Source organism: Arvicola amphibius, chromosome 4, assembly GCF_903992535.2.
Source record: "Arvicola amphibius chromosome 4, mArvAmp1.2, whole genome shotgun sequence".
NCBI classification, from domain to species: domain Eukaryota; kingdom Metazoa; phylum Chordata; class Mammalia; order Rodentia; family Cricetidae; genus Arvicola; species Arvicola amphibius.
In genome coordinates, this window is record NC_052050.1 from 53,110,288 (window position 1) to 53,136,529 (window position 26,242).

The 26,242-nt window shown below is 46.4% G+C and overlaps 2 protein-coding genes across 3 annotated transcripts in view; both read left to right on the forward strand.

Moving 5' to 3' along the window:
• Cfap52 (cilia and flagella associated protein 52) overlaps positions 1-3,116 on the forward strand; it is a 45,096-nt gene extending 41,980 nt beyond the window's left edge. Inside the window, exons 12-14 of the mRNA XM_038327383.1 lie at positions 886-988; positions 1,829-1,940; positions 2,941-3,116. Coding sequence (XP_038183311.1) covers positions 886-988; positions 1,829-1,940; positions 2,941-3,116 — 391 coding nt within the window. The remainder of the gene's footprint in view (positions 1-885; positions 989-1,828; positions 1,941-2,940) is intronic.
• Positions 3,117-6,026: 2,910 nt separating this feature from the next.
• Positions 6,027-26,242, forward strand: part of Usp43 (ubiquitin specific peptidase 43) — a 66,801-nt gene continuing 46,585 nt past the window's right edge. For both annotated transcript variants that reach the window (XM_038327277.1, XM_038327278.1), the window contains exons 1-3: positions 6,027-6,637; positions 13,866-13,997; positions 24,299-24,402. In XM_038327277.1, the coding sequence (XP_038183205.1) occupies positions 6,128-6,637; positions 13,866-13,997; positions 24,299-24,402 (746 nt within the window). In that variant the 5' untranslated portion in view covers positions 6,027-6,127. The remainder of the gene's footprint in view (positions 6,638-13,865; positions 13,998-24,298; positions 24,403-26,242) is intronic.

Here is a 26,242-nt window from a genome sequence, read left to right on the forward strand (position 1 = left end):
AAAAGTTTCAGATTTCCACTTCCATTTTTCAGATCAGGGATGTTTAGCCAGAAAGCCTATGCATATTCCTGAATCCACCAAAGTCTGAAGTAGCCTAAGCTTGTCTACGGTGTCTACGGCAAGAGGTTCTCAAACTTGTATGCACATAACTATCGGTGGGAAGGCTGGTTTCAAACACATACAGATCTCTGGGTCTCCATCACAACCTTCTGACTCCAGAACCTTAGGGGTGGGCCCAATAATATCCATTAGAACAGTCTTTCCCCACACTTTGCCGCTCAGCTTACAGGGGTGCCACTTGGCCCCAATGGTGGCCTTGAGAATTCAGATTTTGTGACAGGTGGTAGTGTGGCTCTGAATTCAGCATCTTCTACTTCCTTCTTCTTGGAACTTACGGTCTCTCTAGTTTCATGCTCTCTCTCTCTAGAAGGGGGATACCATCCTTAGCCCTTGTCTTTTGACTCTTGCTGACACTTGTGGTGGGAGGAGATGTAAGAACAGAGCAGAATATCCAGAAGTCTACTTTAAAATTTTCTTTTTTTAAAAAAAACATATGTGTGTATACATGTGAAGCCAAGAGAGAGCATCATATTTCCTGGAGCTAGATTTATAGGCAGTTGTGAGCGGCCTGATGCCAGTTCCAGGAACCAAACTCTGGTCCTTTGCAAAGAGAAGCACATGTTCCTAAACTGAACCTCCAGTCCCCAAGTGTCTGTTTTTGACAAAAACCAAACCAAACCAAACCAGGTGCTACTGCATGAGCAGCAGGAGAAGTCTAAGAAAAACCAACCCCATCCAAGCTCGCCCAACTGCACGGCGCATAATAAAAACGTTTTCTAGGGGAGGGAAAAGTAGAGTTCCAGAGTGTTTGAATCTACTTTTCAGGCGACTTAGGAGGAATCAGATGATCCTGGCCAACACCCTATTCCAGTGTGTTTGTTATCACCCCGAGGAATTCCAGATCATCACCAGTGGCACAGACAGGAAGGTAAGCACAGATGGACCTCCACCGTCCAGTCTCGTGTCTGCAGATTCAATCAACTGTGAACACCTGCAAATGCTTGAAGTGGGGTGAGGGGGTGGGTGGATTGCATTCTTACTGAACAATTTATTAAAGTATACAGATAGAGGATGTGCATAGGTTATACGTAGATAGTGTGTCACCTCACATAGGGGCTAGAGCATGTTTGCATGCTGACCCCCATGGGTGATACTATGGCCCTACATTAACAGTCTAGAGGACTGGTTCCCCATTTCAGCACCCATCTCTCCCAGCTTGGTGTCCCGTTTCCAGGCAGAGAACAAGGTTAGGTGTTCAGTTTCTTTAAGTCCCACCCTATGGAATATGTTGTTGCTTTGGGCCAGAAAGGCAAGTGACGGATAAAGATGAGACAAGCTCCAGTCGGACTGGCACAAATCCCCTGTCCCCCAAACCCTGCCAGAAAGAACTCTCCCTCCCACCAGGCCTGCAGTTTGGCCCTCATCCTCAGAGCGCAGAAGCAGATTTCCCCAGTGGTACTTCTCTTCTTTATTTTACATGTTGCAGCAGACTCAATCTGCTTCGCCTTATCAAAAATCTCGTTCTGTCACTATCCAGGTTTATGGCATATCAACATCTCTTTAAATAGCATGCAAATTTCAAAACCAATACTAAAAATAATAAAATGGTTTCTCCACCCACTCGCCATGGCCTATTTATAATTCCAACTGATCCCCTCCCAGGGTGTATTTTTGCTACCTTCTATATAAAGTGGAGGCATCTTTTGCGAGCATGTGTGTGGATGATTCCACTGCACCAACTCCTGTCTGATGCCCTTCTGTATTCCAGATTGCTTACTGGGAAGTATTTGATGGGTCAGTAATCAGAGAGTTGGAAGGTTCCTTGTCTGGGTCGATCAATGGTATGGACATCACTCAGGAAGGAGGACACTTTGTGACAGGTTAGTCCCAGTCCCAAATAAGGTAAGAAAACCCCCAGGGTTCCTTATTTCAGAGGTCAAGGAAGTCTTAGGTGAGAGTCAATGAGAAGAGCCAGTAGAGGGTCTCAAGGACACCTTGGGTAACAGCCCAAACAGCCCGCTACCATGGCTGGAAAAGTCACACTTCAATGAGGGAAGACATTTGTACAGGGCAAACAGAAAAGACGAGCTAGACATTGTGAGGTTTGCTTTTTGGGGTAGAAATGAGCCTTCAAATGTCCCCGAGCCTTCAAGTTGCTTTCCTCTACATTTTTTGGTCATTTTTTATTGTTTTTGTTTTGAGATAGGGTCTTGCTGTATGTAGCTCCCACTGGCCTCAAATTTGTGATCATCCTGCCTCAGACTCCTGAGCGCTAGGATGTGAGGTAGGTAGGCCACCATTCCCAGCTCCTCTGCTGTCTTTTTTACTTAAGTATGAGCCACCAGTTTTTTTTGTTTGTTTGTTTATTGTTATTGTTGAAGAACGTGATGCCTCAATTCCTTCCTGTGGATGAACTAGTTAATGTTTTGGGGGCATTTACCACAGGACAGGGCCACTAGAACAGCACTAATACAACTTCCTGCCAGGCTCTTTGATTCTTCAGGACATTAATAAGCGCTTCAAATAAATCAAAGTTTCATAAACACACTGTTTTAGAAAAAGATATTAAAGCAGACACAGTGGGATGCTAATACATACACAGGTGTGCGTGTGCACCTCTGCATATGTGGAGAAAGGAGTGGAAGGGCCAACAGTTAGGGTGTGGTTAGTGGTTAATTCTGGGTGGCATTTTCCCTTCCATTCTAAATTTACTACAACATACAAAGTTTTTTTTTTTTAGGTCAAGAAAAAGCTTTATATAATAATGGATTTTTCTTCAAGTTGCATCATATGGGGGACTGTGTTGAAAATGAAGCAGTTATGTGAGGTCGGGGCTGGTTCACTATTCTGTATCAACCATGTCATGTAATTGTTTTTCAGGGGGACATGACCATCTGGTCAAAGTTTGGGATTATAATGACGGTGAAGTGACTCACGTCGGGGTGGGACACAGTGGCAACATCATGGGCATCCGGGTAAGTCCAGGAAACCAGTACATCATCAGTGTGAGTGCAGACGGAGCCATCCTGAGATGGAAGTACCCATTTGCTTCATGAAGCATGAGGATTCCCCAGCCTCCACCCTGTACCGAGTACAGTCCTGCCCAAGACCAAGTGTGGGTCGACTCCAGTCCCAGTCTTGATTTCTCATGGCTACTTTCATCCTGTAGTCAAAATCCTTTATCTTGAAGTTTCTCCTTTCCTTTATAGAATAATTTACAATCTTACATTGTACATTGAAACTGAACTGTTATAGAAAAAAATTGTCCAGAATATAATTTGTTGAGTTTTTAATTATTAATAAATTTGAAGGTGCTGTCTTCTGGCCATAATCTCTTTTTTATGTCTCCCCAAATCCACAGGCATACTTCCTGATCTGTCCCCAGGGAGGGATGCTATTTTCTTATAAAAATAAAATGAGCGTGTGTGGTCATGGGGAAGGGACTCAGGCACGACTAAGTAAGTGTGGCTCCACTGGGTTATCTCCCCAGCTCAAACTGACCCTTTAATTTATCAGTGCACTGGTGAAGCAGCGTGAGCGGTTAGGTTTGGGCAGGTGTATTAGTTCCTTTCGTATAGCTGTCCACATACCCGACAGAAACAACATAAAGCACGACTTATTCTGGCACAGTGTTTCCCATGATTTGATCCATGCTGGCTTTGCCCCAGGCTGGCACTTGAGCGGAACCTCACAGTGAAGCTCACGGAAGCCCGTCACCCCAGGCAGGAAGGAGAGAGGAAGCCAGTGCTCACCCCCTTTATTTACTCCAGGTCCCTGATCCATGTGACGGTAGCACTCATATTTAGAGTGAGTCTTTCCCAACTTAATTAATCCTCTCAAGAACCACCCTTGCAGTCTCACCCAGAGGCACCCTTGCAGTCTCCTAGGTGATCTTTAAAAATTATATTTCCTTGTTTATTTATTTACTTATTGTGTGTGTGTGTGTATGTCCACGCTACAGCACATATATAGAGCCAGCAGACCATCTGAGTGGCCAGTTCTTTCTTTCCATCACGTGGTTCAGAGATCAAACTCAGGTCCCCAGGCTTGGTAGCAAGCACCTCTACCTGCTCTACCATCCCAAAGGCCCTCCTAGGTGATTTCTTTTCTTTTTTTTTTTTTTTTTTGGTTTTTCGAGACAGGGTTTCTCTGTAGTTTCTAGAGCCTGTCCTGGAACTAGCTCTTGTAGACCAGGCTGGCCTCAAACTCAGAGATCCACCTGCCTCTGCCTCCCTAGTGCTGGGATTAAAGGCATGCGCCACCACAGCCCGGCCTAGGTGATTTCTTAATGTGATCAGATTAACTATCAAAATTAGCCTATACAACGAGCTCATAAAACAATTTCAGCTTCAGTTTTCTACTTGGCCAAGTAAGAATAAATTTCCACTCAGACCTTTATTGTGAGACGTGAGGGAGCTGAACTGGTGATGTATCGGTGGCATTCCCGACAGAGTTAAACACCAAATGCTTCCTAAGTTGTGTTAGCCAGGTGTGAAGGCACACACTCGGGAGGCTAAGGTTGAAAGACTGGGTGTGCCAGACCAACCTGGACTACACAAGTGGAGATAGACGCCATTTCACCAACCCCCAAGCCAAAACAAAACCAACAAAACCCCTCAACTGTTACCAAACAACCCCCCTCCCCAATACATTCCCGTGTGTTACTGAGGATCTTGGAATCGTCTTAAAGGTGAAATTCTGGAGATGACTCATTAGAGCCGGCCAAGACCACGACACCTTCAATACTTACCATCGGCAGGGCGATGAAATGAACCTTATGAATTAATCAACCACGTGGGTATCTCTTGTGGGGGGTAAATGGTGACCTTTTACACTTTGAGTCTCGGACACTACAGGCTATTCTTTAACCTTAACTTGTGCAGCTTTTTGGCACCGGGTAACTGCTGCAATTCTATGTGAAAGATCGAGGAGGATATTTAATAAATGATGACCACTTATTAAATAGCAAGTCACATTTCTGGGTACCGACGTAATACTGACTCCAGAAAGCTGCTGATCTCTTTTTGAGCTAGAAACTGATGAGAAATTCATTTTGCAAGACCTTGCCTGATTAATTATAAACCTGACAGTTATAGGATAAAAGGAGCCAAGGCCTCCAGGGTTACCCTGGGAATAAAGGGCGGGGCAAGGCCAAACTAATTCTGATTGGGTGACGATAACGCCAGGATTTTGCGTAGAGGAATGAAACAGCAACCGAGTAGGGGGCGCGCCTGAGACCCGACAAACTTGCTGCCGAGCAAATTCTGGGGTTGTAAAAGGCTGGAACTCGGCAGTGTACCCAGCGGGGATCGAGTTCCGGTTTCTCTCATTTCGTTGCCTTAACCTCTCCGAGCTCCCTTCACCGATGAAAACCAGGACGATCAAGTCTCCCAAGTTTTTGGAAAATGACTGTATCCTAGTGTGAAAACAACAACAACAAGAAAAAGAAAAACAAACCCCTAACCCACTAGTACTCCCAGTTCTAGTGTAGAGACCGGTGCAGGCAAAGCCTGCAAAGGAAGTGGAGCCACCTGACCGCACACACCTGAACCTGGGCTCCCCACCGGCACAACTCCCAGCACGCTCCTCTCGGCAAACCTGAGTCACCCGGGACACCACTCGCCGGTTGATTTTTCGTCGTCTTCACCTGGCTCCCAAGACCAGAAAAAAACTTAACCAGAGCCTGGGCTTTGCTTTCCATCCCCGGGTTGTCTCCGCAGCTTAGGGATGGGCGGAGAAGGCGAACAGAAGGGAAAGGCCTGTTCCAAGGCGGGAAGGAAGGGCGGGCAAGTCCACTAGGCGGGCTCCAGGGGATTGCATTCTCAGCCGGGGCCGCGGGGGCGGGAGCCAAGCGGCGGGCGCTGCCCCAGGGCCGGATTCCCGCGCGGGGCGGGGCGGGGCGGCGGCGGGACGGCCCCGCCCCTGGCTCCGCCCTCGCCCGGTGCCCGCACACCTGGCTCTCAGGTAGCCGGCGCCCCACGCCTCTCAGAGGTGGTGAGGATCGGGGAGTTGCCGGTCCGCTTCGGACCCCGGGGGCTGTGCTCCCGGACCACCGTGCTCGGCCAGCATGGATCCCGGAGTCGGGGACGCACTGGGAGAGGGGCCGCCCGCGCCCCGGCCCCGTCGCCGGCGTTCCCTGCGCCGCCTGCTCAGCCGCTTCCTGCTAGCTCTGGGCAGCCACTCCCGCTCAGGGGACTCGCCACCCCGGTCCCGGCCCCCGGCCCAGTCCGGCCCCTACGATGGCGATGGAGACGGGGGCTTTGCCTGCGCCCCGGCACCGGCACCGGCCGCTCCCGGGAGCCCAGGGCCGGATCGTCCTCCGGGACCCCAACCCCAGCTGTCTGCGGGCGACGGGGCGCGGCCGCCCGGCGCGCAGGGCTTGAAGAACCACGGCAACACCTGTTTCATGAACGCCGTGGTGCAGTGTCTCAGCAACACGGACCTGCTGGCCGAGTTCCTAGCTCTGGGGCGCTACCGGGCGGCGCCGGGCCGCGCCGAGGTCACCGAGCAGCTGGCGGCGCTGGTGCGCGCGCTCTGGACGCGCGAATACACGCCCCAACTTTCCGCTGAGTTCAAGGTAGGCAGCGCCAGCAGCGCCGGCGGTCCACAGCCTCCACCGATCCTTCTGGTTTCGGTTCCTGAAAAGCGTGTGAACCATCAAGCCGAGCCGGGTTCTCTGGCGGGTGGGAGGTGGGGGGCCCTCTGTAGATACCACTTAGCTAGTCCAGCCACCGGTTATCGCCTTTGTTTTGAGGTGATGTGTTTTAACATTGTCACTTACAAATGCTTTCTTTTAGAATTAGTTTCTCCCTGGTATTTTGAGCTGGGGTGGAGAGAGCTGGCAGCCTTAAGTTTATCCAGCAGTTTTGTGTTTAGCAAGCAGTTGTTGAAGGAGTGTGGATTTGCGGGACACGGTGAGTTAGAGCTTCGGATCTGGAGGGGTGTAGAGTGGGAAGTTTTGAAGGCCAAGGTTTGGGGAAGGAGTGATACAGGCGTGGAGAACAATGTTGAGAAGGACACAGCCAGGCCAAGAGCTAGGGAAAATCCAGGCAGAGTGATCAGTAAGTAGAAAGGGGATAGGCCTGAAGGTGATGCGTGTTGAAGGCAGGCGAGGTTCTTCAGATCATGTATGACCTTGGACATCGTGGCTTTTGGTTATTTAAGCACAATAGCTGCTGAGAACCAGTGGGTCAGGTACTGTGACAAATGGGGGGGGGGCGGCGAGTCAGCGAGATCGCTAATTTAGAGATGATATCCCTTAATTTAATTCATATTAAATCCCGACAGTATGTGAGCATTTGTTATCTGCAAGATCACAGCTGGGGATGCTGTGAGGGCATGAGAATGGGTTAAAGTACAAAAGTCGGATGAAAGCGGTCCTGATAATTGGTGCACAGGGCTTGCTTCCTGCTGTAAAACCGCAGCTCTGCACAGAGAGCTGAAGCATCCCGAGGACTAGTGATTGTTATTGAGGCGAGGGCAAGCATGACTGTCAGTGTTCATTCCATAAACATCTTGAGTTTCAGCCGGAGAAAGCAGCCTTTGTTGTGTCAAGGGCTCGGATGCGAGCCACTGCCTTCCTCTCCCACCTCCATTCCTGGAGAAGCACCATGTTGCAGTAGTCACACGATGTCTTTAGTGTCACTTTTAGGTCACAGTTGCTTTTTCAAATATAGTAGTGGTGTAGAATAGTGGTCTTGTGGGCAGTGAGTGACTCAGTGCTTGGCAGAGTGCTTGGTGATGCAGGCTTTGAGGCTATGAGTTCTGGCTCCAGAACCCAGGTAAAAAGGAAAAAAAGGTCAAATGAGTGACCTAGTGCAGACCTGTGTTTTCCCTGTGGGCCTGTAGTTGCAGCGCTAGGGGGACCAGAGCAGGTGGATCCCTGGGGCTTTCTGGCTAGACAGTCTAGCCGACTTTTGAGCTTCTAGATTCAATGATAGATCTTGTCTGAAAAAAAGCCGCGAGGAACACACTTGTTTGGTGCTCATATACGCTTGAACGCACTGGTGGGCGCACACACAGAAAGAGCAAGGTCTCTGGGGCTTTATGATTTTTATGCAGGTTAATCTTTCCTCGTCTGTAAAATCGAACTATATGACCATTACTTCATTATAAGGTAGTTGTGTTAAGTGAGCTATATATAGAACGTGCCTGGTTCCTGGGGAATGTTTATTCTGGAATTACACTTCCTTCCTGCAGAGAGCCCTGGGGCAGGAAGGGAGGTGATCTTTGAGTAAGCTTGCCTTTACCAGATGCATTCCCACCCCATTGCTACAGCAGTGAGAGTGGCAAGCGGCTTGGAAGAACGCTCACATTTGTAATCACGCTGGTGACTCACCAGGAATTCCTCTCTTCTGCTGTCTGCACCCCCAGGCCCTGGGAGCTCCCAGTGCCTTGGGGGAACTGAACGATAACCAAGTTGCTAATGAAGGGGATGTAATCTGGGGTTCCCTTGGGACTTTCAGGTGACTAGATTTGGAAGGTAGAGGAGATTTTAGAATCCCGACTTTTAAATATTAGTGATGGAAATCTAGGTGAGCTCTTATGGGTATTGAAACTTTCACCTAGTAAACACGTGCTTATTGAACGTGGAGACAGTCTATCGGGAACAGGGACTCTGTGATGAGTGGCCAGTGCAAACCCAGATCCAGGGACCGAAGGCCAAGTCTGAGTCCAAATCTGAGCATACTCTCCTGAAGTTTACTCTCTAGAGGAGAAATGCATGTTGACACGGGTCATGCAGGCCCTCAGTTAGAACTGGTGATAAGCTGAAAGGAAAACTACAAGGCGCTCTGGGCGTTGTGGCAAGAGGGTATGATTTGTTTGGAGGAGCAGTTCGGCCTTCCCTGCTGAGGTCCCTTTGCCCTGAGTTGGGTTATGAAAGATGAAGTGTCAGGTGAGGACATGGAAGACGGGAGAGAGTGACTCCAGGCCTGGGAAGGAAAATGACAGCCCAGGAGATGGGTGGAGCAGGAGCGGAACGAAGACCCAGAATCCTTTTGACAAATTCATCCATGAAGGCTCATGTAGCTGAGGAGGAGAGTGGAGAATTAAAGATTTGATCTTGTTAAGGAGATGGTCTTGACCCTAGTTAGCTAGCTTCAGACCCAGGGAGAGTCCAGCTAGCTTCAGACGCAGGAAGGGTCCAGCATGTGGGGCTTGACCCCACACCTACAAATAGGATGGGTTTACAGTATTCTCCCTTCTTGAGCCGAGAGTCACCAGTTTCCCACACGTAGCAGGACCAAGTTTCAACAGAAAATGAATTAAATACACTTTTAAAATCCTCTCATTGTCTATAATTATTTTCTAATGATATAATTATGTGTATTGCAAAAAAATTAGAAAGTATAAGAAGAATCTGTAACTCCTCAGAATCATTATAGTATAAACCACTGTAAACTTACTGGTATGTTGTAAACAATCAGAAATTCTAGTTCTGGCTGGGCAGTGCTGCTTGCATACCTTTAATCCCAGTATTTAGGAGGCAAAAGCAGGTGGATCTCTGTGAGTTCAATGCCAGCCTGGTCTACAAAGTGAGTTCTAGGACAACCAGGAATGTTACACAGAGAAACCCTGTCTCAAAAAACAAAACAAAACAAAACAAAACAAAACAAAACAAAACAAAAAAACCCCAAAACACACACACACACACACAAAACCAAAACTCAAAACAAAACAACACCCCTCCCCTACCCCAATAAAGAAATCCTAGTTCTGCATTCTGCTTGTTTGTTTTTGAGCTAGGGCTTTGTGGACTAGCTAGCCTGGAACTTGCTATGTAGACCAGGCTGGCCTTGAACTGATGTACCTAACTCTGCAACCAAGTGCTAGGTGCACACCCCTCTACACCCTGCTGTATTCTTTCTTTCTTTTTAATAATGTAAGTATTATTACAAGACCTTTTGGCATTAGAATAATGTTCAGAACTTGACTTTTAATAATTGAATATATCATCAGATGGGCCAATCCTTTGTGGAGACACTGTTGTCCTATTGCGTTTTCCAGTGAGCACACTGTAGTGAAAATGCCTGTATTTTTCTAACTTACTTTATTTAAAAATTATATTTCTTTCCTTTTATGTAAATGGGTCCTTTGCCCGCATGTATGTCTGTGTGCCACATGGCACCCAAGAGGGCCTTGAAACCCTGAGAATGGAGTTACAAATGGTTGTGAGCCATTATCAGGGTGCTGGGAATCAAACCTGAGTTCTGAAGTCAGTCAATGCTCTTAACAACTGAGCCATCTCCAGCCCCAATTTCCCTGTATTTAAGTCATTGTTCTCAGCTCTGATGATTTCCAAATACATAATTCCATGAGTGGATTGTGTTTTCAAAACAAAAGGAACAACTCTTTTAATGACTTTCTGGTTTTACTTTTGGAGGTGTAAGTTGTATAGTGAGGTGCATCCATTTCAAGTGCTGAATTAGTTTTAGGAAGTGCAGGTACCTGGATAGTCATCATCCCATCTTAAATGTGTACCCTCCATCCCTCCCTTCCATTTTTCTTTAGTTTTTAAGACAGGACCTCACTATGTAGCTGTGGTTGGCCTCGAACTCACACAGAAACAGTCTGCCTCTGCCTCCCGAGTGCTGGGATTAAAGGCGTGTGCCTCCAGACTTGGCACCTTTATTTTTTTCTTCCTAAATCAACTCCACTGGGTTTGATTATTGTTCTTTTTTTATTATTTACAATCCTCATTGGTTATTTCTTTCCAAACAATAATGTCAGGTTGCATATACACATTTAAGAACTCTCCGGAGCCCACTGGCCCCGGTTTTATAAGACTTAACAATTGGCAAGAGAAACTCTGTGTCAATAGTGCTTAGCATGATGCTTTGAGGTGTGTACACAGGGTAAGATGGTTAACTCAGAATAATTACATAATCACCAACATCAGGTACTTAACCCCTTTTCGAGGAGAGAACACATAATGTCAATTCTCTTTGCAGTCCCAAATCTCTAGCACCTCATTACCCTTACTGTGAGCAGGCTTGGTAATGGACCTGACTTACTTGATTGAAAAACCGGCTTTACTTTTAGTCTTCAATTAGGAATGAGGTGGAAGTACTTCCCCATGTTTCTTCTTGTCTAGTTTCTTCTACTGTTTGTGTATCCTTTCGGCTTTGTTCTTAATGTTAGGTGTGCTTCCCTGTGCTCTCAGTATTCTCTACAAATGTTTTATACAAATTGTTTCTTTTTCTCCTACCCCAATGCTAGAAGCTTTATATTTGTTTATGCTATGCCTTTTTGTAAAAATACTTTTTTTTAACAGAGTCTTACTGTGCAGCCCTGGCTGGTCTGGAACTCAGGGTTCTCCTGTCGCCGTCTCCTGCATGCTGGGACCACAGGCATGCACCGCCACACCCAGCTCCCTCAGGCTCTGATATGTCTGCTATTTTGTGGCATTCTAGTTTTTCTATGGTTGTACTGAGGGCTTCAGCCATCTGGAATTTCTCTTAGCTTAAAATCAAATTTAGATATACTTGTGCTTTAAATCAAATTTAGATATACAACCATGCACTAGAGGCATTTTCTTTTATTTATTTTAACTTTTTAAGTTTTCTGTCTTTTACTGATTTGCAACTGGCCTGGCATCCGACTCACTAAGTAGACAAGGATGACCTTGAACTTCTGATGTTCCTGTAGAGGCTCCTCTTTCTTGAAACAAAGATTCATTCTTTTTCTTTTTCTTTTCCCTCCCGAGGTGCTAAGTATTGAACTCAGGCCCCCTGACACACTACGAAGGCTTTACTAAATACTGAGCTGTATCCCCAGTTCCCTCACTTTTGTTTTGAACGTTATGGACAAAACAGTAAGAGGAGAAATAGGAACAGTAAAAACTATTGGGCAGAAAAAAATAACCATTAAATAACTAGAAGAAATGTTGAAAAATCACCAGTATTTGGGAGAGAACACATTCTCTCTCATACACTTATACACACACACACACACACACACACACACACACACGCATCCTCATACTCTCATACACTCACATGCACTCTCTTACATACACTAACAGTCTTACACACACACTCACCCTCATATACACACTTATGCACACACTCACATGCACACAGCAGACCAAGCTGTGCTGTACTGCAGGATAGACATACCAAATACCATTCTCATCTTTTGTGTATTTTTGCTCCTGCGCCGTCTTGTGGTGCTGGGGATCCAACCTTGGGTCTTTCACAGGCAAGGCAAACTTTCCACATTGAGCCACATCCCCAACCCTTGGTTTCTTGGTGAAAAGGTCTTGTTGTATAGCCTAGGCCAGCCTGGAATTTAAGATCTTCCTGCCTTAGCCTTTCAGGGTCCTGGGTACAAATGTGAGGCTCCACCACTAGCTTTCTCATGGACACTTTTGGTCCATAGAAATATCCTTGCTTGTGTCTCTTATCTCTCCGAGTTACATTCTCCAAAGTGAAATTACTGTGTATATACAGAGAGACTTTACTTTTTTAAATTTGATTTTTACTTATCATTAATTGTGAGGGGGTATACACACACACACACACACACACACACACACACACACACACACACACAATGCCAAGGACTGGTTTTAGAGATTCAGAGTTGAGGGACTGGCTGCACAACAGGAAGGTCAGTACTGTGAGGCAGCTTTGTTGGTGGCTTAAGGGTAGGGTAGGGACACCCTGTTAATAGTATCTACAGATAAACAATGAGTAACTTTTTAGTACAGTGTCTCCTTCCTTTTTTCCTCTTCCTTCTGCAGTTGTGGGGATTGAACCCAGGACTTTGTGTATTCTAGGCAAGCATGCTACCACTGACCCACAGTGCCAGCCAATATGCTTTCAGTTTTGTTTGCTAAGTCAGGTAGCCCTACCCATGTGGATGGTTCAGCTACAGGGAAGCTCAGGGGAGACTCCAGCTGAAGTGATCAGAGAGAGGCCCCACAGCCAGCATGTTGGTGAGGGATCTACACACATGTATTTTACAGCCGGCATGTTGCTGAGAGAGCTACACACGTGTGTATTTTATAGCTGGCATGTTGGTGAGGGAGTTACACACATGTATTTTACAGCCAGCATGTTGGTGAGGGAGCTACACATGTGTATTTTACAGCCAGCATGTTGGTGAGGGAGCTACACACGTGTGTATTTTACAGCCGTCATGCTGGTGAGGGAGCTACACATGTGTATTTTACAACTGTCATGTTGGTGAGGGAGCTACACACATGTGCATTTCAGGAAGTCAGTTTTGCTGTCAGTATGGTCGTTAGCAAAGAGGGGAAGCCTTGAGAATGAGCGCTGTCCACTCAGGAGAGCAGAGTGAGAAGGGCGTGTTCCTGTGACCTGTGAGAGAGTGTGGAAGTGGAATGATGGAGGAAGGTCAGCGGTGCATGGTGTCCCCGTGATCAGAGGACAAGGGCTTCGGGGACGATAGATGGTTGATCGACGTTATAAAAGTATTTAGCAAAGAGCCTGGAGAGATGGCTTAATAAAGTGCTTGGCACGTGAGGGCAAGACCTGAGTTTAGATCTCCAGCCCTCGCATGCATGCACGTGTGCACGACCACACACACACGCACACACACACGTAAACACACACAATTTTATAGAGACAGCCTCATGGATCTTCAAGGTCTGGAACTGCCTTCTTTTCAGAGGACCCTTTTGCTAGCTGAGGGTGGGGAAGAATATTTCTACCTATGTTGTTTCCATGTTAGTATTTCAGGTCAAGGCTGCATGATGACCACTTGATAGCTTGGTGTTTACAGACCTTCCTTCGTTTGTGTCAAGGCCCAAGGTGACTTTTGTCCTTGTTTCCTTTCAGAATGCCGTTTCCAAGTATGGCTCTCAGTTCCAAGGCAATTCCCAGCATGATGCCCTGGAGTTCCTGCTCTGGCTGCTGGACCGTGTCCATGAGGACTTGGAGGGCTCGGCTCATGGACTGGCGTTGGAGCAGGTGAGCCACTCTCTAAAGAACATGTGTGTTGATCTTCCTTCTCCCCGTGGGCTTTTACTCAGCTCTTTAGATTCCAGTGTATTCTGGTCATAGTCTACTCCTTCTGGACTTGCTCTCTTTAGCTCTTGCTGGTTTTATATAGGCATTCCTGCCTATTGCAGTATTTCTTGTCTTCCCTAATCCCAGTGGTAATTGTGAATAGGACTTCATTATGCCTTTTAATTTGGAAAACAATTTTCTCTGTATGTGCGTGCAGGTGCAAATGTGAACGTCAGACAGAGGCTGGTGCCAGGTGTCTTCTTGAACCATGCACCACTGGATTTTTTGAGACAGGATCTCTCGATAAACTGGGAGCTTGCTGATTTGGCTAAACTGTCCTGGCAACAAGCCCCAGGGACCTTCCAGCTGATCCTTCCCCTGTGCTGAGATTGCAAGGGCACATTGCCATGCCTAGCTCCTACGTGGGGACTTGAATTCACTTCCTTATGCTTGTGTGGCAGGCTCTTTTCTTGGGAGGCATCTCCCAAGCCCCGCCCCCCAATATTTTCCTTAATTTTTTTCCCTGCCTATTCTATGCATTCCTCTGGGCATCTGGAGCCATGGGAGTTCTTCTTTGTTATTTTGAGGCAGTTCTAATTCAATCAACTCTACTCTTGCTTTCTCGGTTAATGTATTTCACAGAGCAGGTTTTTTTTTTTTTTTTTAGACATGGGTGTGTAATTTCTGATTTTGAGGAACCCTCAGGTCTTGGGACAAAGAAAGCATTATAGTGCTGTGGGTTTGTTTCTGTTGCTGTTGGCTTTTGTTTTGTTTTGTTTAGATGGTGTTTTGCTGTGTAGCTCAGGCTTTAACTTGGGGCCCTCCTCCTAGCTCACTCTGTCCCTGTAGTGCTGGGGGTTGGAGCTTGGTCATGTGTAGTCCAAGCTGGTTTTAAACTCTTAAACTCCCTTTGCCTCTGCTTCTCTAAGTTCTGGGATGACAGTGTGTGCCACCACACCCGCCCACACTGTAATACTTTGTAACAGTTAATTGGCACATCAACTATGTTCTTTATGAGCTTTCCTAAATTAAGGCCAATAGTATCTTGTACTTTATTACGATCTCTTTATTGCTCAAGGAAAAGTGAATGAAATTACATTATAAGTGGGCCAAGTTATAGTAACCAGATCCTCAAATAGTACGTAACCTGTGCACCTTGTAATTAGCCAGAAAGTAACACGTTTTTGGTGGATTTCACAGAAAAATTCAGGCCTAGTTCCCAGAACTGCTTTATCTTTTTTTTTTTTTTTTTTTTTTGCTTGCCTTCTCCCCCATCCTCACCCCTCCCCCACTCAACCTCCCCACCCCACCTCACAGTACTGAGAGCTGAACTTCAGCCTCAGGCCTGCTGGGCAAGTGTTCTACCACTGGTGCTACACCCTCAGCCTTTCTGTTTTGTTTTATATCCAGACACCGGATTTCCCATCCTTCTCACGAACCCACTAACACTAACAACAAACCCCTTGGGAAGTCACGACTTGACGGTGCACGGCTATAATCCCAGCACAGTTAGAGGAGGGCCAGTCTTGAGGCTGGGGAGATGTTTCAGTGGTTAAGATTCAGTACTGCTCTGCCAGTGGATGGGAGTTCAGTTTCACAGCAGGCAGCTCACAAATGCCTGTAAACAGCTCCAAGGGCTCTGTCTCCTCCTCCTGACCTCTGGGCACCTAGCATATATGCACACAGACAGACAGCACAGAGCATAAGTAAAATTAATCATTAACAAAGGGGAGGAGATTAATCAGGATTCTAGCCCAAGAGACTCTGCCTTGAAAGCCTATTTCCTTGTTTGAAAAGCAATCACTCCAATGATTGGAGGACACCAGAAAAACAAAACCAGCGGTCACCCTAGCAAAGCTCCAAGTAGAAGCCAGGTATGGTGGTGTATGTATTTAATCCCAGCACTTAGGAGGCAAAGGCAGGTGGATCTCTGTGAGTTAAAGGCCAGCCTGGTCTACATATTGAGTTTCAGGCTGACCAAACAGCCAGACCCTAGGGAACCACACACCAATATGGTGCTGTTTCACGGTTGGGAGGGGAATGGGTGATTTTTTTTTCCCCCTTTTATTTATAGTCATTTTTCCATGGATCTTTTTCAGATCTTTCTGCTTTTATGTGATAGAAATTTAACTTCATCTGGCTAACCGAAAGAACATTTGTTGTCTTTTATAACCTGCAGTTCTGGTTGAAGCAGCTTTGGGTGGGAATGCATCCAAGGTCCCAGGTGATGTCACCGTGTCTCCGACTCTGTCTCTTCATTCTCTTTCTGGCTCTGCCCACGTGGGTAGCAAGAGGGCCTTCTGCATTGCTCATAGAGTCTCCAGAACTGGCATGCCAGAGCAAACACTCATTGTCCTAGCACTGTTAGCATGCTCATTCCTGGGCTTGTGGTCAGAAGAGTGGAACAGTCTGATTGGACTCCCCAGAGCCAGAAGCCTGTGGGAGAACATGTGCTAAGGAAGGCTTTTACAGAGGCCGAATTAATTGCATACTTCTGTGCCTTCCATAAATTTATTTTTTTCTTTTTTTAATATTTATTTATTCATTATCTATACAGTATTCTATCTGTGTGTATGCCCGCAGGCGAGAAGTGGGCACCAGACCTCATTACAGATGGTTGTGAGCCACCATGTGGTTGCTGGGAATTGAACTCAGGACCTTTGGAAGAGCAGGCAATGCTCTTAACCACTGAGCCATCTCTCCAGCCCCCTTCCATAAATTTAAAGAACACATTTTCAAACAGACACACACACACACACACACACACACACACAAACACACACACACACACACAGGATACCATTTACTGAGATTTCTATATTGTATATCTAATTTGACAATTTTCATTACCTGGCATATAGTAGGTACTCAGTAAACTTATTAAATGGTTGTCTTATTTTAATATGCATAATGACAATTCGTATTCTATAGTTAGTAGAAACATAGGTTAGGTGTTTCCCAGGGTCACTCACTCTTTGATAGTCTCATGTAGCTTAGACTGAACTTGAACTCGCAATGTAGCTAAGAATGGTTTTGAACACTTGATCTTCTTACTTCTACCTCTCAAGTGCTAGGATTATGGGTGTGCACCATCATGCCCCTGGGGGGGGGGGTCATCGTCTTCTACCTGGTAAAATAGGACCGAGTCTGGCTCCATCTATCTCAGATCCAGTGTGTTGAACCTTCTTTTTTGGAAGCCTCTGTGTTTTCTCAGTTACCTAGTAGAGGAGAGATATGAGATATGGACAAGTGTCTCTACTCCCTCTTGCTGTGTAAACCAGGACTGTTCTCTTGTTCTTTCTCCTTATATGCCAGGGAGTAGATGGGAGAGAGAGCTGTGTCACTTTCCTGTGACGGTCCCAAATGGCTGTGATAACCAGCTTAAGAGGAAGAAATGTTTACATTGGCTCTGGGAGTTTTCAGTCTGGATTTGGGGAGCGCTTCATGGTAGGAACACATGAAGAGCTGTTTATCCCATGTTGGCTGAGGAGGGCTGGATTCCTGCAGTTCCCTTCCAGAGCATGCCCACAGTGACCTAGGACTTCCCACTAGACCCCGCCTCTTAAAGGTTCTACCAGCTAATAGTGAAAACCTGGGACCGTGCCTTAACACATGGGCCTTTGAGGGCCATTCCAGATCTAGACTTCAGCAGCAGCCTTCCAAACTGCCTTTCACTCCTCCTCTCTATTCCTTTGATAGCAAGAAACATCATTTGGCTTAAGGACACAGAGAGGGTAAGAGATGTATATCCAAGTCACATAGCTAGGAAACGGGAGAGCCTGTACACAAAGAAGGAAATCCCACTCTATATCAGACTTTCTGAACCTGAGCACTCTTGGCATCTGGGGCTGGATAATTTTCCCTTTGCAGGGCTGACTTGTGTTGCTAAATGTGTGTGCAAACATTGCCAAATGTTCCCGAAGTGGGGACCCAAATCACCCTTTAGTTGAGAAGCTCTGCTCTAAAATCTTTGTTCCCTATGAATATGTGCCACCCCCAAACTGTTCTTTGAGACATTTGAATTTATTTACGTCATTAGGGCCTGCCAGTCATCTTCATAATTTCAAGATACAGGAAAAGTAGCCATGATTAAAAGTCTTTCAGCTAACTTCTTTCCCTCCCTCCCTTCCTCTCTTCTTTCTTTTGGGCTGGGGATGGACCCCAGGACCTTGTGCTTACTCTCAAGTGTTTACCTCTCAAGCAACACTCCCAGGCCCCAGCTTCCAGTATTGTCCTTCATGGCATTCTCCACACTGAAGTCAGATCTCTTCCGAAAGGGAACAAGATGATGTCATCTCCTGTTTGCCTTGCTCTGGTGACTTCCTAAAGACCTGGAACCAAATCCTCCCTTCCTGGGCCTGCCAACCACTCAGTCTGATTTCAGGTTCCCCTCCTCGCTCCCTGTCCTTACAATATCAGCTTTCTGTCCCTCTGTGGAACAGGTGTGTTAGGAGCCAGGCATCCCTGGGCAAGGTCTGGAGGTGGCTGTTGGCCAGAGTAAGGGACTTACTCAACCTCTCTCTGACCCGGTGACACCAACAGTGTCACTTTCTTGGCCCTCCTGAAGTTGCTTCTGGAAGGTGGGCTGCTTCGTGGCTGGGTTGTTTATCCTGGAGGCAGTGGGCAGAGCCTCTCAGTTATTTAGCAGGAAACTTCATTTTCCCTTTCAACAAAGAAAGCTCCTGCCCTCCGTGTAAAGCTGAGTGATTTTCCCTTGTGAAGGTCTTTCGGTACCGAGGACATAAGGAAGCTTGTAACGAGATTTGTTTGTAAGGGGAATAGAAAACGCAAGGGCCACTCTCTTTTCCATCACTTTAACGATTCTCAAATACTTCATCCTGCAAAGGCTGTATTTTCACTGCCCCCTAAACACCAACTCATAAACAATCTTTTTGATAGTTTTCTAGAAAGTGCTACTTTTGCAGAACAAAGGTGGGAATGAGTCTAAGGAGAGAAACAGCAGACATGTATCAAGAACCCATTGTGTGCTAGCAAGAGTCTTCCCCTCCCCCTCCTTCCTTTCTGAGACAGAGTTTTTTTTCTGTTGCTTATCCTAACCTCAAACTCACACTGTAGCCCAGACTGGCCTCACAATTCAAAATTAGTACAACGTTCCTTTTGACCAATGATCTTCCAGTGTTAGCTCCCAAGTGATGGGATTACAGGTGTGAGCCTCCATGCTGGTGTGTACCTCATCTCTTGATTTGCAGCACAGTTGCACGCTAGGGGATGCTGCTCAAGCATCCCCCCGAAGCTCTGAGGGCAGGAAGGTTTGCTCACCTGGGTCCAGATTCACGTTCCTCCAACCTCACAGTCCATGTTTCATAAATGATGTCCTACTGCCTCCCCTCCTGTCTTGCTCAGCATTTTTTTTCTACACGTCAGCCCATGTGACCCCCATCTACAGTCATGCCCAGTGTCTCAGCTTGTCATTTCTCTCTAGAACTCTCCTGTGTAAGTTCCTGGTTGCACGGAACTTAAGCCTCTCTAGGAGGGGAACGTACATGGTCAGCCAGGGAGAAGTCACAGCATTCAATGGGAAAACTCGTCCAAAATGAGACAGCTCTGGGTTAATGAGGAGCCTTGATGACAGGAACGTTCCTGTCTAGTCTGACAGCTAGAATCAGTGTTTTTAGCTTTGGTCACGCTGCTCATGTCCTGGCAGGGACATCTCAGTGCAGTTTGAGTCATGGACCTGTCTCTTGGTAGGGAATTAAGCTTTTCCTGGGAAGACATAAGCAAATATCTCTTTATCCCAGCCAGGGCACCAATGGCCAACCAAATTATTCATTCCATCCAAGTCTAGCTTGGTGACCCAATGAGTTTATTGGGCTCAATTAGAGGAGCATGGGTGAGGGGCCTAGAGATGTGTGTGAGACCTCAGAAGAGCTGTTATCACCGAAGGGTTCTTCCCAGTGTGGGTAACGACCTCCTAAAGCTACTCACATGGAGTTGCCTACTTTTCAACCTTCCAGCTCCTCTATACTCTAGAACCACCTGAGACCACTCACAGCTGGGTTGGGATTACAGCCAGGTGACAGGACATAGGAAGTGCGGCCAGAATCTCAGCGAGGGAGGACTAAATGACTCTTTCAAGGTTCTCTTTTTATGAGGGAGCAGCAACAAGCTGGGGGTGTGGAGAGTCTCGTGTGGGTAGTCCCAGCTGTGCTCCACTCAGAGGACAACATTCTACATATTCCCACCCAGGGACTGGACTCAGGGGCTCATGAAGGGTAAATCCTGGGGAGCCAGAACATTCCTGTGTCCACACAGTGCAAGTTCACCCTTCTCGGTCCTTGCAAACATCTGCCACTCGGTGTAGTTGGTTGTCTTTTACTCCAGCCCCACGCTGGAACACCAAACTGGTGTTGTTTCCCTCTTTTTCCTCTTTTGGCTTTTTGGGGGAGCCCACCACCCAGATCCCAAATAAATCACATACAGAGACTTATTATTATTTATAAATGCCCAGCTTTATCTTGTCTTCTTTCTTGCCAGCTTTTCTTAAATTATCCTGACTACCTTTGCCTCTGGGCTTCTTCCTTCTCTTCAGTCTATATATCTTATCTTCACTCTTACTCTGTGGGTGGCTGGCCCCTGACATCCTCCTCTCCTCTTTCTCCTTCTATTTATCCTCTCTGCCTGCAGCCCCACCTATCCTTGCTCCTGCCTTGTTACTGGCTGTTCAGCTCTTTATTAGACCATCAGGTGTCTTAGACAGGCACAGTAACACAGCTTCACAGAGTTAAACAAATGCAGCGTAAACAAAAGCAACACAGTTTTGCATCATTGAACCAATGTTCCACAGCATAAACAGAAGTAACACACCCTGAAATAATAATCTACAACAAGTCTACTTCTCTGGCTGTTGAGTCACCCTTGAACTTGGTATGTCTTTCTCCAGCCCCATCTCCTTTGACTTCTGTTAATGGAACCCGTGTCCAGCCACCCCTGAGTGGTGACCATGGAGTTGGTGTTTTTACCCCTTTCTTGCTTCTCCCTGGTTCTGCTGAACTAAGAGCTCCTCACGCAGGATGTCTTGATTTTCCCCTCCCAGCTCCTTTCATCTTCATGGCTTCTTCTCAGGTCACCTGCTTGTTACTTGGACACTTAAATCTTCTGCTGTCCTTCTTTTCCTAGGAATGGCTGTTGAGTTAAAGCATCCCTGTAAGCATGGAGCTACCATTCTGGTTAACAAACAAACAGATACTTAGCCTGACACATACTGAGTGCTCTACAGGTGGTGGGTGTTACATATTGGAATATGATAGTTTTGTTTGTCATCTATCTGCCTATCAATATCTGTCTGTCTGTCTGTCTATGTATGAATGTTGTATGTATGTATGTATGTATGTATCTGTCTGTCTGTCTGTCTATCTATGCTGGATAGTTTTATGTCAGCACAAACTAGAGGTGTCTGAGAGGAGAGAACCTCAACTGAGAAATCGCCTCTGTAAGATCAGGTTTTGGGCAAGTACATAGAGTATTTTTTTAATGATTGGTGGGAAAGGGCCTAGCCCATTATGGGTAGTACCACCTCTTGGCTGGTGGTCCTGGGTGGTATAAGAAAGCAGGCTGAGCAAGCCATGAGGAGCAAGCCAGTAAGCAGTACCCCTTATGACCTCTGTACCAGCTCCTGCCTCAAGGTTCCTACCTGGTTTGAGTTCCTGCCTTGGCTTCCCTCTGTGGACTGTGACTTTGGTTATGTAAAGCGAATAAACCCTTTCCTTCCCAAGTTGCTTTTGGTCATGGTGTTTTATCACAGCAGCAGTAACCCTGACTAACACACTATCTATGAATGACTGACTCCTCAAGACATGCCTTTTCTCAGATGGGTGCTATCATGACTCCCATATTAGAATTAGGAGACTGTTCGCATGCTGGAGACTTAATCCCCACACTTGTGTGCTGATGGTATTTTGCAGTGCTAGGAATGGATCCCAGGGCCTCACACATGCTAAGGAGTAAGCAGCTCCGTGCCACTTAGCTCCAGCCTCAGTCCTGCTAATGGTATTTGGAAATAAGCCAGGCCCTTTGGAGAATAATTGAGACAGATGAGATCATGAGAGTGGGGTGTGCCCATGATGGGATTGGTGGCTTCATAAGAACAGGAAGAGATGTCTGCTTTGTTGTGAGCCCCGAGGCCCTTGCCAGGTGCTGAGAAGATGTAGTGCCATCTTCTAGCCTGTAGAATTACAAGTTAAACCAGCCTTTCTCAATATGACCAGAGTAGCTGTACATGCCTGTAATCCCAGCATTTGAGAGGTATAGGTAGAAAATCTTAAAGTCTTAAAATCTTAAAGTCTTAAAGTTAGTCATGGGTCCAGAGTGAGTTTGAGGCCAACCAGAGCTACACAAGATCCTGCCTGAACCCCCCTATTCCACCACACAAGACTCTACCCAAACACAAACAAACAATGACAGCACAAAACAAGAGAGAATAAATTACTCAGTGGGGCATCTCATTATAGCAACAGAAAATGGACTGAGATTAAAAGCCTACAAAGCAAGTATTTAACTGGGTTAGAAAAGTTGACTATATTAGCCACGTGTGTTAATCACTGTTAGGAAATGCTCAACAGAAACAATTTAAGAGAATAAAGATTGCTCATGGTGACACAGAAGCAAAGGGAATGTGTCCAAGGTCCCCAAATGCCAAGAACTGGTCTAGGAGATAAATATTCACATAACACATAGAGGTGTGCACAGTGTTATACTATGGTTTTGTGTTGGAGGTGTTTTGAAAAACATGCCTAGTTGGAGAGGAAGCTCAGTGGTAGAGTACTTGCCTAATATGTGTGAGGCCCTGGATGCAATACCCAGAACTCCAAAGATGGGAGTGGGAAGGGAAACATGTCTAAAATGACTCCTCAGGGTAGTGAGGAAAAAAAAAAAAAAAAAAAAAAAAAAAGAGAAATTGAGATACAGTGTTGGCAGGCAAATTATATGTCTGGTCTTACATGGATGCTCAAATATTTACTCAATAGCTTTGTATTTTGAGGTACTGTGATTGGAATTGCCCCCTGGACTGCCCTACCCAGCAGCATGGATCCTGTGTAGCAATTATGTCCCCTGTGTGGTGTGGAGTGGGCTGAGAGTAGGGGTACCTAGGGAACTTGGGAAGCTGAAGCAGTTTGTATTGGGAGTGATAGCCTTCTAGAGGAGACTGGGGATATTGGTGTGGACCAGAGCCCTGAGGGAGGAGAGGTGAAAGATGACCCAGAAAGATAAATTAAGGATGCAGGGATTTGGATCTGATGTTTGCAGATGTGATTAAGAGTGTTGAATTAGGGTAATTAACTTGGATTATCCAGGTGGTCTCTTAGCACAATATTGAGTGTTGTTATAACAGAGGCAAAGGGAATTTGGAGACCACAGAGGACAAAGCAGCATAAATATAGAGCAGAGAGAGATTTGAAGATGCTGGCCCTGAGGATGGTATGGTGGGGCCACAGGATAAACAATTCCAACAGCCACTGAATCTGGAAGAGGCTAAAGAGAAGATCCCTGCCTAGAACCTCTGGAGCGGGTAGCACCTGTCAACACCTTCCTTTTAGACTATTGATACTGATATTGGGTGTCTCCAAGGCCCTCGCAGGACATAGGTGAAGAGCCCTGCCATCAACCCCAGGGCGGAGTCGGACCTGGGTGTGTGTGTGAGCTCCCGCTATGCTCATCTTCAGTTCTGCTTTTATCTACCCTTTCTCATGGACTTGGTGGGGGAGCGGGCAGCAGGATTGAAAGAACACTGAGGGATGGTAAAGGTAGTATTGAAGATCATCGCTCCTCAAGGCTCAGGAAGGGACAGTATGGGCATTGGGTGTAGGTTTAATGGGCTCCATGGTCTAGAAGCAGCTGTGTGACATAATGTTGGGAGCAGTGAGACCTCAGATCAGGGGATTACAAGAAATCTGAGCACGAGACCTTCAGGAGGTCCTGATGGCAGGAGAGTGGCTTCTGGTGGGTTTGGCTGGGGCGTGGCTATCTCTATATAATCTGCCCCTGAACACAATAAAGGGGGCATTCTTGGGGAATTCAAGAATGACCCGTGTCGTTGTCTCTCGGTCTGTAGGTGTCTGCGTATTTTAACCTCCAGCCCCTTGCCCAAAGCTCGGTAATGCACGGGGGTGGGGGTGGGGGTCGGGGGTGGGAGGTGGGGGTGGGGGTGGGGGGGGAGTTGGTGCGCGGCACGCGGCGCGGCACCGAGATATCGGCAATATAATATGGACAGGATGTCACTGGATTTCTTTCCTGTTTCTTTGCAGCTGCCCCCAGATGCCAGCAAGGCCTCGGAGGACCTCCGGCTATCTGCAACTCCTCTCCCGCTAGGCCCCAGCTTTGTGCAGAGCCACTTTCAAGCACAGTACAGGTGAGAAGCGCCATGTTCTTCAAGTGTGGTCCCCAGGGGCTCTGCACGGAGGTCACCTGTGTCTCATGGCCCTTGACCCTGCACAACAAAAGACACGAAGACACTTCCCTTTCCTGTTGTAGCCCCAGTCAACCTCCTGTGGACTCCAACCTTGAGGATTTCTTCTTTCCATTCTTGGCTTCTTGGAATGGCCCTCTGCACCCCCCCTTTTTAAAGGAAGGAAGGCGTGGCTGGGGGGTGGTCCTGTAGAGCAGGGATGTGGAAGCCAGAATGTCACCAGCTGACGTCATACCGAAGCGAGGGGACCCTTCCTGTTTGCGCAGCATGGCTTGAGTCAGTCACTGTGAGCTCAACACAGCATGGGGGAGATAGAAATCATCACATGTGTATTTCTGTAGGAAAGTAGGGAAGTTTGAAAGAATTATGATGTTTAGCAAAAGTACCTGCAGCAATGAGACTTCACAGAGGAGACCCTAGCCACAGACTGTTGGTTTTCATGTGTCTTTTCATGGACTTTGATAGTTGAGGAGGATCAAATGGGGAGGGGAACATACTCAACAAATATGACTACAAGCTTCAGGGTGGGAATGAGCATAGAGGTTGAGACTTACGGAAAGCCATTGGATACAGAAAACCTCTTATGTGAGATTCCCACCTCTGTGTATATCAATTTCAAACATTTTAAACTCCATATTTTAAAGACTGGAACAAAATCAGAATTGAACATGTGAATGGTATGATGATTTGACATGTGTCCTGTAATATATAATGTCATGCTAAATATATGTTTCTTTAAACATTTATCATTTGTTTATGGTAAAGATCTTATAAAATGTATAATATTTAGGTTTTTTTTAATGATTTCACCTATATGGTTAAATACAGGACTTCTTGATACCTGTGAGTTCATGCCCATTGGTCAGCATTTCCTTGTTTGCCATCCCTTCTCCCTGATCTCTGGTCATTGTCATTCTATTCTCAACTTCTGGAAGAGGGTTTTTTTTTTCAGTCAATGTGTAGTGTTTACATAGGATTTGATAATACATTTTTGTTTTATATACTATTAAAATATAGTGCTTATGATCTATGTGAACTTAGAATGAGGCTATAGCTCAATGGTAAAGCACAGGCTTGGTGTGTGCAAGGTCATATTCTTGAATCAGTTGGATACGATACAACCGTTTGAAGTTTGATACACTACAACTCTATGGGTTTGATTCTCACTTCTATAAGATAATACATACATACATACACACACACACATATATGTACATACATACACATATAATACAAATAATTAGCTAATTACTTAGATTTTTTTCCCCCCAAATCTCACATCTCTTGCTACCTGAGATAAATTCAGGTAATAGAAAGGTCACATTGGGGCAGGAGATGTGGCTCAGCAGTTAAGAATACGTCGCTCTTTCAGAGCACGAGTTTGGATCCCAGCACCCACATCAGGCAGCTCACAAACTCCCCATAATTCCTGTTCCAAAGGATCCAATAGCTCTGTCTGGCCTCTGCAGGCATCTGCACATGCTCACATGCACACATAATACATTTAGAGAAAATAAGTCAAGGTCATGTTCTTGGATGAGTTGGATACGATGCAACTCTATGAGAGATGACATGCGCCTGCTTTTTTGTGGAGGCTAAAAGAAGCAAAGAGTGAAGCAGGGATTAGGATGCTTTCCAAACCCAAGAATCTATCCTGTGACCTGTTGCACAGCCTGGCACACGGTGATCTGAAGAGGTGGGAGGATCTGAAGAGAAACTGGACAGCAGAGGGAACCCCACAATGCCAGCCCAGTGGCCAGCAAATGCTGAGGGACACGCTGCT